Source organism: Mercenaria mercenaria, chromosome 8 (assembly GCF_021730395.1).
Source record: "Mercenaria mercenaria strain notata chromosome 8, MADL_Memer_1, whole genome shotgun sequence".
NCBI classification, from domain to species: Eukaryota; Metazoa; Mollusca; class Bivalvia; order Venerida; family Veneridae; genus Mercenaria; species Mercenaria mercenaria.
Window position 1 is genome coordinate 1,462,563 of NC_069368.1, and position 13,665 is coordinate 1,476,227.

The following is a 13,665-nucleotide window of genomic DNA, read 5'->3' on the forward strand; positions in this document are numbered from 1 at the left end:
AGATAAACGTTTTTAATCTCGAAAATGAAGGGTTGCTACCGTCACAGATGGAAACATAAGATGACAGTGCTATTTTGAAAGATGTTTTATTTTAGCTTCAAAAACGTTAAGGCTAACAACGCCCGCTTTGTTTCAAAGACATATGCCTGTAAATGATAGCCATATGTACTTGCATGCAAAACATTAACCAAGGTGAAAATGCCGACGCTGACACCGACACCAACACCGACGCCGATGCCAGGGTGAGTAGAATAGAATAAACATTGCATTAATGATCACTGAACTGACTGTAAAAAACAATCATATCCACTTGAAACTGATGAACTTAACGTTAAATCAATTAGCGTCCGCTATTCAATACTGTATTACTTGAAATAAACCAATTTTGCGAGAACATAACAGAGACAGGAACCGTATTAACGAAACGTCAACCATATTACAATGTTAATGACTCAGACAGTAACACTCATTTGAATTAATATAAATATTAGTTTCCATGGAAACAGAATTGAAATAAATGAGCTTACACTTATTCCAAACGCCCAAATACAATTAATATTGTCGTTTTGTATATTCATTTGTTAATACCATTAGTCACATGATAGCAAGGGGGGGGGGGCGGGGGGTGGAGAGCATAATTACAGGCGTATGACTACTCAAATAAATACACGTGTATATTTCATTTGATAAAGCAAACTGAAACTGAACAAAGATAATTATGGAACTGCGTTATCAGTTCAGATATGTAAACTTCGTAAATAGCGATGAAGTGAAAAAATAGTGTGTTCACAAAAAAATAGTTACAAAAGTAATAAAATAAATTAACAACAACAACAAAAACATAAACGTTTTTGGCACGTACATTCTAAATATCCTTTATGTCGAAATTCAAGAAACTCGGATACAATACGCTTTGTTTGAGCCGTAAACAGAATGACAAAAATCAAACAGTAAAAGACACTGTCCAAGAACGCATCCTCCCAACAACAAAAACCTCAATCACTGTTATCGTAGGTGTGTACACAATTATCAGTTACACAGAAATACAAAAAACGAAACAAAACAGAGAAAAGCATCGTAAAGGACCGCCTTGGAATGGCCAGCGGTCACCCTAACGAATCATTCAGAGTCAAAACAAACTAAGCAATACATGAACAAATTATACACGGTCATTTTGAAATACGTTAGATGTTATAGATTAGAGATCATCACATTTATTTTTCCGCTTAGCAATCACACGTCACGCTCAGATTGAATCTATAAAATGAACTGTATTCTTGAGAGGTTGTTAGAAACATCCAATTACAACATTTCCATCCACTCATTTCGGATTTTGATCAATATATATTTACAAAAATTTAACACGTTTGTTTACCTTGACATAATTTTGATATTGAATAACTGGTTTACAAGTTCATGCAATAATAACAAAAATAATACATAAATCTCGAGATACGACTCCTGGAACATAAATATATCTTACATACTCATATATTTCTTTTCCAAACTTGCTTGCTTATCTGCATATTGCGGCATGTAGTAATTATTGTGATCCTACAAGATTTCTGATTTTATGCATTAAAATAACTAGGACTTGATGATACAGCGGAACAAACATTCCTTTGAAAACAATATATAATAGAACAGTATTTGATAATGTTGATCTATGCTAATTTCATTGATATTCGACAACCTTAACATAGTCTATCAGATGTCATACACAATCGCAATAATATCTAAGAAATCAGCTGTATTTTATTGAGTTATATGTTGTTTCAGGCTGTGTCTTATTAAAACAAACATACATGTACATACATGTATGCCAAATCAACATAATCCAGAAATTGAAGGCCATGTAAATTTTAGAATTTGTTTTATCTTTCTTAAGAATATTCAGAAGAATGTAAGTTTGTCTATGCACATGTTAATGATATGTGGATAGTTTGTTCTATGATAAACAAACGGGGATCACAATTCCACCTGAATATTTCTAAACGTTCTTATTCACGTTCAAAATACAAAAATTCAAAAGGGTGTCTTGCCTTGTGTGTTAAGAACCGTAAAACATAAGACACATTTTTGTATGTTGATATATCAGTTCATTTCTTCTAGAATTCAAATAAGTATTTACTGCCAAAATAGTTTGAGAACTTCTATTATGCCTCTTGATTTACTATCGTTGTTTCTTAAGTAAACTAGCAGATATGTCTATTCATGTTGGATATCGGATCTTATCTTATGCAAGATGAAATATTATATATTTGTAAAATATCACTGGAAAAAAATAGACAAAAAACAGAGCTGCTGTTTTCTGCATGTAACAATATCAGCTCTCTTTTTCTACATACAAATACTGATAATAATAGTAATAATCAGTATAAAACTTATTTCGTACGTAAAATGTGTATTTATTTTTAAAACCATGATCACGATAAAGATTAGACATCACTTTTGGTATAAAAATTTATGTAAACAAAAACACATCAATTAAAAAGTTATATCATAAACATTTTTGAATAAAGAAGCAGTTACCTGACAGTTTGAGTTCTCTATCAGTCTCCACGGAAAGCACGCCTTTCACGTACTCACTGGTGAAATAAAGGTGTGCTTTGTTTGTCAAAGAAATTTCAAATAGTTTTACCTTCCCCATGCCTCTAAGCTTTTTATTTTAATCAGTTCATTCCAAATGTATTCAAAAATTAATTGTATGTGTATGTCCTTGCGTGCAGTTATTTCAAGACACTAGCAGCAACAATAACAACAACGACAAAAACATTTGAAATCATTCAGCAAGTTGGATGTCTGCTGTTTTCATAAACGTATAAATATAACGGCATTTAACATGTCCTTTAACTAGCTTGGGTAGTATTCAGTATTTAATACTTAAACCTAATGGAAAGAAAATTGTAAAATTTAAGCAATTGATTCAAATTTAAAAGTTCACACTGTCACAATATATATAAACTCCAGTTAAGTACAACGGAATTATTCCTAACAGTTCCGCCTTTTCATCAGATAGATGATTGAACGTTATCCGCGTTCAGGTTGTCAGTAAAACATCTGTTTAAATCGTTCCTTATCTCCCCATCATCGTTTGATACTGCCGATACAAAGATCTGATTAACCCCAGTAAGTTTCCGATACTTCCAAATTAATTAATATACCGTAAACATAGACACGTGCACAGGAGGTGAGAGTACACGTACAATATAGATGTATATACGTCAGACATTCTATTTCCGGACAAATCTATCCCTTCGTGAATTTAAAGCCGTAGGCTGTAGTCATTTCCCATGCTAAGTCACTCGTTACATTTAATATCATGCCCTAAGATTAGCGAATGAATTTATGTATCGGAAATCTTTCTTGTCTGTGGGGAGAAGGCGACGATTTCAACCTAATTAGGCTAGTATGATCTTTATTGCTCGCTGTATCTGTGAACAATGACTAAATAGGTTATGACCTTACATTAGAACTGTTGTGACGTCACTATGTCTTTAAACTTTCAAGATGTGTCATACATTTTAGAGTCATTATCATGACTCTGAAGTTCCTGTGCATTTTTTAAACAGACTAGACCCAAAATTCTTATCTGAAAACATGAACAAAATTAATTTTACATATAATTTTTGTAAACACAATTAACACGTTTATGTGTATAAACAGTACTATTCATTAGTTAAAAATAGTTCACACTGTGTACGTGTATGGTTGAACACAGTATGAATGTGTACTATCACTAAAATAATTGCAATCGATTGTTACTGAGGAATGTAGCTCTACCGGATACACATTTTATTCATGGTATGAGCCACGCCATGAGAAAACCAACATAGTGGGTTTGCGACCAGCATGGATCCAGACAAGCCTGCGCATCCGCGCAATCTGGTCTGGATCCATGCTGTTCGCTTTCAAAGCCACTATGTAGGTTTTCTCATGGCACGGCTCATATTATATTTATTATAGTTAAATATAGCTGATGAGGATTTTCTACATTTGTTGTAAATATCTAAATGTAAAATAGTTTATTGAAATATAGCCATTGGATTTCTTTAACCTTTAGACTGCTGGCAGCAACTGATTCTGCCTTTTTGTGACCAGTGCAGACCAAAATCATGGTCTGTACTATTCGCTATTCAGTCAGTAAATTTTCAGTGAACACCCCTTCTAATAATAAATGGTACTGCCTAGACTGAATGATAGGTAGGCCGGTGGTCTAGTGGTAACACGCACCTGACTGTCAATCCAGAGGTCCGGGTTCAAATCCTGGTCCAGGCACTGGAAATTTCTGAGATTCTCTTGTGTGTCTCCCACCTAACTAAGAGGTCTGCCAGTACTTGTTCTTCCCAGGAACGACGGCTTCGTGTGTATCAGTGCTATACACCGGGCACGTTAAAGAACCAGACCGTCTATTCGCAAAGAGCTAGACTAGTTTAGCCGGACAAGCCTGTATCTAAAAAGGATTTATCTCTATCTGTTCTGGGGATTATCTCACTCTGTCCCTCTGGTCAGATCGCTCTGTGTCATGAATTTCGCGCCCTGTGTAGCTGCGTTTGCTATATGTAAAGCCCCTTTGAACGTGTTTATCACGAAAAGGGCGCTAAATAAATCTGGTATAATAATAATAATAATAACAATAATAATAGACCAGTCCATTTTATAAATTTAGCAGGGTAAATGTTAAAGAAATGAATGTTACTGTACTGAATGTAAAATATACTGACTAAAGGTTAGGGTTAGGTCTAACCTAGTTAACAGTGTGCATTCAATGCGCGTGTACATTCAATGTGAGAGAATTAAGGCCAGCCGTCCTCAAAACACATATGGAGATTTGATTATAAAAATAATAGTAAAGAAAATGGAACTTAATATTGATTTTAAACTGTTCTCAGACTTTAAACAAGCAAGAACTATGTACTACATTTTGCAGGGCTTTGCCTCTTCTATTATCACAGACAAAAACCTAATCAATTTGCTAATTAAATATACAATTAGTGTTTCAGGATGTTTACAAAGAGGCTTCACTGATAAGCGTCGTCCCGTTAGAATTGCATACCGGCATGAAGAGATGGTTAATTTTGTTTTAATCGATTTACCATAGTCACGTAGGAAAATGATCAAAAGATAATTATTAAAGAAGAAGGTTGTAGATGTGCCGTTTTGTGAGGGACTGTCATGCATATATAGTTTCAACCAACCGTGTCGGCTTTGCTAACTTGACTTGATCCTCTGGCTATCTATATTGTCTGCAGCTTGCATCTTTTGTTCTGCAGAATAGAATTTTAACAAAGCATCATTGTACCCGAAGGAATTCCAGCCAATAAATAGATATGTTCATATTTTTGACTTTACGTCAGACAAATTTGAAAATATATGTCCGTGGGCTTCTGTGGGAAAATCACACTTTGAATATCGGACTATACCAAATTAGAATTTTCCGACTGAAGTATGTGTCTGAATGTCTTGTTACAACAACAAAATTTATCAGCAATCCATCAATCTGACTAAAGTACTTGATCTTCTAAACGAAGATCTGAGAATGACCCATTCACATTTATCTTTCTGTATATTTGGATTTCCGATATATTTATTTTTATTTTTGCAAATCTATTTTTATTTGAACCAATCAGACGACTCGTTTCAACAAGCATTTGGCTGAAAAATCAAAACAGCGTCGAATGTCACAGGGTAAGAAAAAATGTGCAGTCAGTCCGGGGCTTGGACCCGGGACCCTTTCCTTACAGGGTGAGTGCACTAACCGGCTGTCTGACACCTGTCGTGGCCGTACTGTGACATATGAAACCTCTAAAAACACGAGGGCGCGGTCATGATGTGGTCGTCATAAGAATTATAAACATGAAAAACCCAGGCTAAATATAGATTTTTAAAACTTCTACTTTCACTTTCAAAATGTTGAAAGCAAGGCTCTGAGTCTATCAATAGTACGTCTTCAGATCCAAAGCGTAGCGTTAACTGGAGATGTACTTAATTAAGTCAGATTGAGCAATCCATATTCCGTAGATGAACAATGAGTGTAACGAAACTTCAAAAATAAATTATTGAGCTATAATCATTATTTAACCATTAACTCTAATAGAAGGAAAACTTTAGAAAATCAAATAATATTTTCAATGGTTTAACATAATTTTACAGTTAAAAAAACCTACTGTTTATAAATTCCTTACTACTGTTAGCACAAATTTATGCCTTCTTATCAAATAAATGATTAAATATCAGCATTCAGTTTGTCAGTAAAACATCTGTTTAAATCTTTTATCATTTTTCCCATGATGGCTTGATACTTCTTGTACAGAGGTTTGATTATCCTCATTAATCAATATACCGTAAATAGTGGCATGCCGAGAGAGAACATAAAACATATTCTATGTTTAGCTGATTTGTTATGTCCGCTTAATTGTAGTATGGGTAAAACACACTTTCCATAATGAACATTGTATTGGATGATTTGTATTTTCTGCGGAGAAGTGTTGCTAAATTCCTAATTGCTATGACCTTTATTGTCCGTTGTGTCTGTAAATAATAATCAGGACATGACATTGTGCAGCCGGTTTACATAAGTTATTATTTAGTCTGATCTTTGCAAATCGACTAATCGGTTCAAAAATCTTTTATCATGGCTTTGTAGTTGATAAATAGTACTGCATAGAAAAGCCGTAATGTATGTGTTTCGAAAAGAGAATACTGAGCTCACTTAAAAGTATTAATACTATAGCCACCAAAAATTGAAAATGTCTTCAAAACAGACTTGTAAACAAGCATGTAACAATCAGCCAAATACCGCTCCCATTCAAAAGTACTGAACTTGTTTATATAGATTATGGCTCAACATGTAACAGGGACCACTGTGGCCGACTGGTTCAGACTGCTCACTGTATGTATAAACCACTTGCCCCTCGACTCCCTGCGTTTGAAATCCGGCTTTGGATGTAGCATTCTTTCAAGTCAGGAAGCATCTAAATATGGTTCTAGCACAGTGACCATCCGTGCTTACTAAAATGAACAAAAGGGGCACCAAGACTCTTCTTCCATCATTAATACATTGAAAGTCGCCAATCTGTAATTATATTGTTTCCGCATTACTGTTAAAATGTACGAAATGAATTTGATTATTTGATAGAATAATTGTTGATATGATTTCTTTGATGATTTTCAGGTAAAAAGAAAAGCCACCGCGTGAAATTAGTTATATCATTCAGGCACATAACAATGATCTAGTTTTGATACACCGCCAACAGTTAAAATACATTTACTGCATAAACGTAATATTTACACACATTTTAATTCCATATTTGTCTGTCGGACATTTTTCTTTTCCTTTCTTCCCGTTCTTTCATATATGGAAATACCTTTATTTGCAATTAATATTCATTTCATATATAATATCCATTATACGAGTACGGAATACAAACCAATAATCGGTATCCTCGGCGATGATATATACCGGACCGAGAAACTGCGGTTGACGTGACTCTTTACGCATCCTTTTTTTTTGGATGAAAGTCAGAAATGGAAGCACATAGTCCCTTTCCTTTTTTTTTGAAAACGTTATTTGTTCATTAGTGACGGCGGCGTATTATAGAGGATAATATCTGCTTTAAAAAAAACCCTTTTTTTCTGGTCACTTTCAAATTTTACGTTTGATTGTGTCTCGTCGCCGGTTTCATATTTGTTATCAAAATACTCACTTCTTGTGTTTGAAAATGTTCGGAGCAAAATCCTATATTTATACCGTCTCGCCAAGGCGACCCGGCATAACGTGCATTGACCGTTGCCTTAGTTACAGAAATGTAACACATAAACGACTGCAAACTTGATTACTTTCTCAACTGAATACATAAATCGACAACAAGCCAGTGATAATATTTGTCTGCGACAAGGTAGTCTTTTATTTCAGAGGAAAAATTGTTATTTTTATACCAATAAACTAGCTCTTGGTCCAAGACAGACACTGGCTGAAATATCACATATTTAATTTTCTATATAATTACATGCCTAGACCGGACAAAAAACATCTCTTTGATAAATTTGGGGAAATTGTAGTGTCATAAATAAAGCCTGAGGGAGCTCTAATATCATAAAATGAAAATCGGTAGATGTTATTCTTTGTTGTACATTTTTATGTCTACGGCAACAGTGCCTCTATGTTGTTCAGTTATTGTTGGGCGTATCATTTTAACTTCTGTTGTTGACTTATAAAGGAAGTGCGCGATATATTTCTTAATTTTACAGCTAAAGCGGATGTTCCTAATCAGAAACAAGAAGGTCACTGACCCTAAAGCGCATAAAAGGTTTTCGAGTGTGTTGTTTGTAATGGTACAAGTATAGAGTTAGATTTATATAAATATATAGACTCTAGTTATTTTGGATTCAGAGAAGGAGATATTCAAAGTTTCTTTTATTTATTTGTTGGGTTTAACGTCGCACCGACACAATTCTTTCTTTTATATTAGCCTATATTAAATACATGTCAAACAAATGGGCATGATCATTTTTGAACTTACGGCATGAATTTTGTGAACTGTAAAACTTGTTGAATACAATAAATTTTTTTCGAAAAGGTTCAGACAAAAGCCTTTTTGCATAGAATCCTAGAACCATAATTATATTTGTCACTTTTATACCAGATTGATGTAGCGGCCTTTTCATGACAAAGACGTTCGAATGCGCTTTACATGCAAGACAGCATCTAGGGCGCCAAATTCACCCTCTACCAGTACAAACTCTGAGCGATCTGACCAGAGGGATAGAGCGAGAGAAAGTCCCTAGAACCAGGAGAGAAAAATCTTTTAGATAAGGCAGCCCGGCTTTTTCCGAACAGACAGTTTGGTCCTTAAACACGTGTCCGGCGTGGAAAATCAATGTAAGCGAAACCGTCTTCATGAAGAACAACAATTTACGACGCAGTATACATACTGCACCTTAAGTGTGCCTTTGTGACATGGCGAATACGAAGTTCATGATAAACTTCAGTACAAAGCACACTCTTATGTGGTCATTTGGGAATGTGTGTCTGGTGCTGAACAAAATATTTACTTGACTAAGTATCCTAATGACGTTAGTTGTGTACTAATTGGTATGTTTGCTTCTATACTAATCGATTAGATGCCCCAAAGTACCACTAGGTGGAATTAATTTTCCTTGTAATCTTGATTTGAGCCGTGCCATGAGAAAACCAACATAGTGGGTTTGCGACCAGCATGGATCCAGACCATCCTGCGCATCCGCGCAGTCTGGTCAGAATCCATGCTGTTCGCTTTCAAAGTCTATTGCAATTAGAGAAACTGTTAGCGAACAGCATGGATCCTGACCAGACTGCGCGGATGCGCAGGCTGGTCTGGATCCATGCTGGTCGTAAACCCACTATATTGGTTTTCTCATGGCACGGCTCATTTCTAGTTATCAGACTAAGTACGGTTTGCTTTAGGTAACATGAAGTAATTTCAGCTTATTTAAAGTGAAACGATGTTAACAAGATTGCAACTACTTCCCAAGATTTCGTCTTTTCACGATATATATAAGATACATCAGTTAAATGTGAAAGCAACTTCATGGTTATACACTTTCATTCACCCCAATCTTTCAAAATAATTAACAAAACTATAACATGGCTAGTCGAGCATTAACTCGCAAACATTTCTTCCTATTAACATTTTAGTATGAAACGGGACATTTACGGAAGTAGTAGGAAGCGACTGCCGTTTAAATTTAACTTTCCAACGGGCAAGAAGAAAATCAACGAAAATACGTTTGTATGAACACAGTTCGTTTATTAGAATAGAAAACAAAAATTTATGGAAAGGCGCACCGTTTCTATCTAGCTTAATAAAACTAACTTTAGCCAAAGAATTTCATAGGTACGGAACTTTGAAGTTCATCTGTATACATAATCATATTGTGATTACCGGCTACATAATGTTTTTTCATTTTTAAAATATTGTTCCATTTTTAGGAGTTTTTTTATTTTAAAACTTGTTTAATGTTCTACTCTATATCTTATTTTATTTAAATTAGATACGCTTTATACAGAGAAAAGGCAGCAGAGCGAACACTGCCAGGAATATTGAAATGTGTTTAATATGCTGAAGCTGTTGCTTTTAAAAGGTTACTTTTGTGAGAGTCGTATTGATGAGATACCAAAAATGCGTTTTAAGAGAGTCGTTTCAGATGTGTTCTTAACGGAGATTATACTGTAACTTTATTACTAACCACTCTTGCTACAAAATATCTGAACCCAAGTCACTAGAAAATAAAGATTGTGAAAATATGAAAATATATTTATTATAACAGTATCTTGTATCCGGCTCGTGTGGATTTTGCCAGGCCTGGATCCCACAGGGTGCATGCGCCGAGTGTAAATCGGCCTGGCAAAATCCACGAGAGCTGATACATCAGTCAAAATCGACTATGATTTTAGAAAATAAGAAGGACTCGTTTAGAAGTGGTTAACGTTTTAAAGCATGGAACGTGGAGACACCATCTTTACGTCATTTCGATTTAATATTTTCTGGACCTGTTGAGAGCTGAAAGTAGGGATTTGTTTTCGATATCGAAACGCATGCTGTATTTGATGCTATGTAACAAAAACTTGTATCAATCTTAGAATTAATCTTAGAATAGAGAATGTTTCATTGAAAAAAAAATATTTATTTGTCTTCATGCTGGGAATTTGTAATAACGACTGCGGGTTTAATCATGGAGTGTATGTAATTACAGAATTGTCGCCGAAATGTCAGAGGTGACATATCAGAAAGCTCATTTGCTTTACAAATAAAACAGAATTCGGTCGTGTTTTCTTTAGCATTTTAGTGCAAATAACGAACTTTGGCGAAACTTCGTTGAGATTTTTAAGGGTTTTCATAATAATTTCTTTAATTTTCCTGAATGTAATGACTGAAAAACTGCCCAGTATCATTAGCTTTCTCTTTTAATAAATCTTAACACTGTTTAGTGTTACACAGATAACACTGTAACACGGCGAGAGAGAAGACTCGGTATTAACAAACACGAAGTATTTGAAACGAAATTTACATCTGTTCGTTTGCCTTTGGTCGTATCAGTACCATCGTGTTTAAAGCTTTTAAACAAAATGTTATGTTACTTGCATGTTATTTTGAAACGATGAAATACTCCTATGCTGGAGACAAAATTTGAAAAATCGCAAGCATTAAATCTCTTGAGATGCATTCTAGTACACTTCTCACATTACTGTTGTATAAACAAAAGAGGTAGGAAAGAAACCTGCATTTATTGTATGTTGTTTTTTTTTAAAAATGTTAACACACATGTTGGATTAATTTTTGCAGCGCAGACTGAGAGTAACATTTCGTGACAGCAGTAAAGAAATTCTAACTATTTTTATCTCGGATAATTTTGAACTCATGTGACGCAGGTCTTTGTGCAGATGTTATGTAAGCGAATGTTCATTATTTGTCCATTAAACGCTGTTCAATGAACTCGAATAATAATTAAACATGCTATTAATTAGTTTGTTCCAACGAATTAAGGTAATAATGTGTAATTACCCGTTAAAAGACTAAAGATGCACTTGAAGAAACTAGCAGATGAAGTGTTGCTCTTGGCAGCACTCACAGTAAGTAAGAAGGAATCTGATAAAAATGTTAATATAAAGAAGGATCTTATACATACTTACTCGGAACATTAATTTTGTTTTTTCATCTTCAAACAACTTGAAGGCTGCCACGGAATACTTTTTAATACGCTGCACAAATTATATTCTATACGAACGAAGTCATGAACATTTATAATTCATAATTATGACAAATTAGAAATCGTGTCAAAATAATACTTATCATGATATATAATATTTACTAACTACTGTCTTTTTAATGGTAGGCCAGTGAAGAAACAATTTAAAATTGAAAACATAACACTCGGTTTGATATGGTTGCTACACAAACTGCTTTTTGTATGCAAACACACTGGCACCAGATCAGAAAGAAAATGCCTCCGTACGTGTTATACCCTACCCCTAGGTATTCTATAAGAACCATGGTCATGAACGGGAAAATATACTAACCCATTTCAATCGCGTATTTCATACCTAAAACACGCAGTTCAGTAAATGTGTACTATTGATATTAAACAAGCGATAATTTATCTTCCATCGTGCACCAGTCACATTGTCGCAATATTCCATATTGCAGAGATGCTCCATATAATTTATGCTTTAGTTAACGTTACAGAAAAAACTTGCGTGAACTCCCCTAATGAACATCCGGTCTAGAGGTCACGGCAGTGTGCACATGTTAAACGAAATGTAAACAAACAAAAACAGAATGCAATATATTCACAGTTTTACGATAAGACTCGAAATGATGAATGGAATTCATCTTGTATATGATTTTGAATTTGAAATCATACATTGGTATACATCTATTCTGTTTATTTAATTCATTTTGCACATTTATGCTGCATATAAACATTTTAGCGTACACGTGTAGTAAAATGACGACTGACATACATTTTCACATCAGCCAATCAGAGTGTGTCTGTAATCTAGAACGGAACATCACCAGGGAAGTTCAAGCAAGTTTTTTGTGTACCTTTGAAAAACTGTAAACTACACGTTGTTTTTCTAAGATAAAAAGTATTGAAGAAATGTGACCGGTACACAACGGAAGATAAATTACCGCTTGTTTAATATCAATAGTACACATTTACTGAACTGCGTGTTTTAGGTATGAAATACGCGATTGAAATGGGTTAGTATATTTTCCCGTTCACGACCATGGTTCTTATAGAATACCTAGGGGTAGGGTATAACACGTACGGAGGCATTTTCTTTCTGATCTGGTGCCAGTGTGCAAACATATAAGAAACGTTGTCGTAGCCGTTGCGTCTTTCTTTTTGCTGTTCATACATAGAAAATGAAAGTCAAAATGTTCAATGGAAATGAATAAGGCGAATGTAAATATCTGATTTTGATATATGATTTTTATCTGTATTTGTTGAGGTATTTGTATCAAATAAAAATGTGAGCTCTAACAAATTGTAGTGTGAAGTATTTGGTATGCATTTTTAGATATATCCTTATAGACATAATTTGGTTTCGGCAATATCTATAATGTATTGTACGACTGTGCATTTGTACTCAAATGATTTTTCTTTCGTATTTTAAGTCCATATAAGATTTCTGAATTTTGAGAAAATCGTAGTTACAGGGAATAATTCATTAGACCATACGCTCATTTGGGATTTTGAAAACCTATAGATGAAGTATATAATGCTGACATCATATCTATGCTGAGTTGTCACAGTGTATGTTTCTTTAGTATAAATTTATTCAATTTCCCAAGTTTCAATTACTTTCAAATTCTTATCCAATATAGTGTTGTAATATTTTCTGGTCCTTTGGGATCACTGAATCTATTTTATCTATTAAATTAAAGAATTTCGCTTAAGCTTGAGGAATGTTGCACATTTCATTATCTCAATCAAACCGAGTCTACTTTTCTGTTATTTGGTTGCATTCTGTGCTTCTAAAGGATTTTTTTTCACATATTTTATCTGTCATGTACTTATGAATTAGTTGACAATAAAAAAATATGAAGTTTTTTTTTTCGACTGAAATTATTTCTTATACTTGAAATATTTAAGCATTTATTTCCCCGGCAAAGTTGTAAT

The 13,665-nt window shown here is 34.3% G+C and overlaps 1 protein-coding gene across 3 annotated transcripts in view; it reads right to left on the reverse strand.

The window, feature by feature from the left end:
- The window catches only part of LOC123565559 (arrestin domain-containing protein 3-like), an 87,415-nt gene that overhangs the window by 25,870 nt on the left and 47,880 nt on the right, over positions 1–13,665 (reverse strand). The window contains exon 1 of one of the 3 annotated variants that reach the window (XM_053549238.1): positions 2,533–3,150. The exons of the other annotated variants lie outside the window; for them this stretch is intronic. Coding sequence (XP_053405213.1) covers positions 2,533–2,650 — 118 coding nt within the window. The 5' untranslated portion in view covers positions 2,651–3,150. Of the gene's footprint in view, positions 1–2,532; positions 3,151–13,665 lie in introns of those variants that run through there. 3 annotated transcript variants of the gene reach the window in all.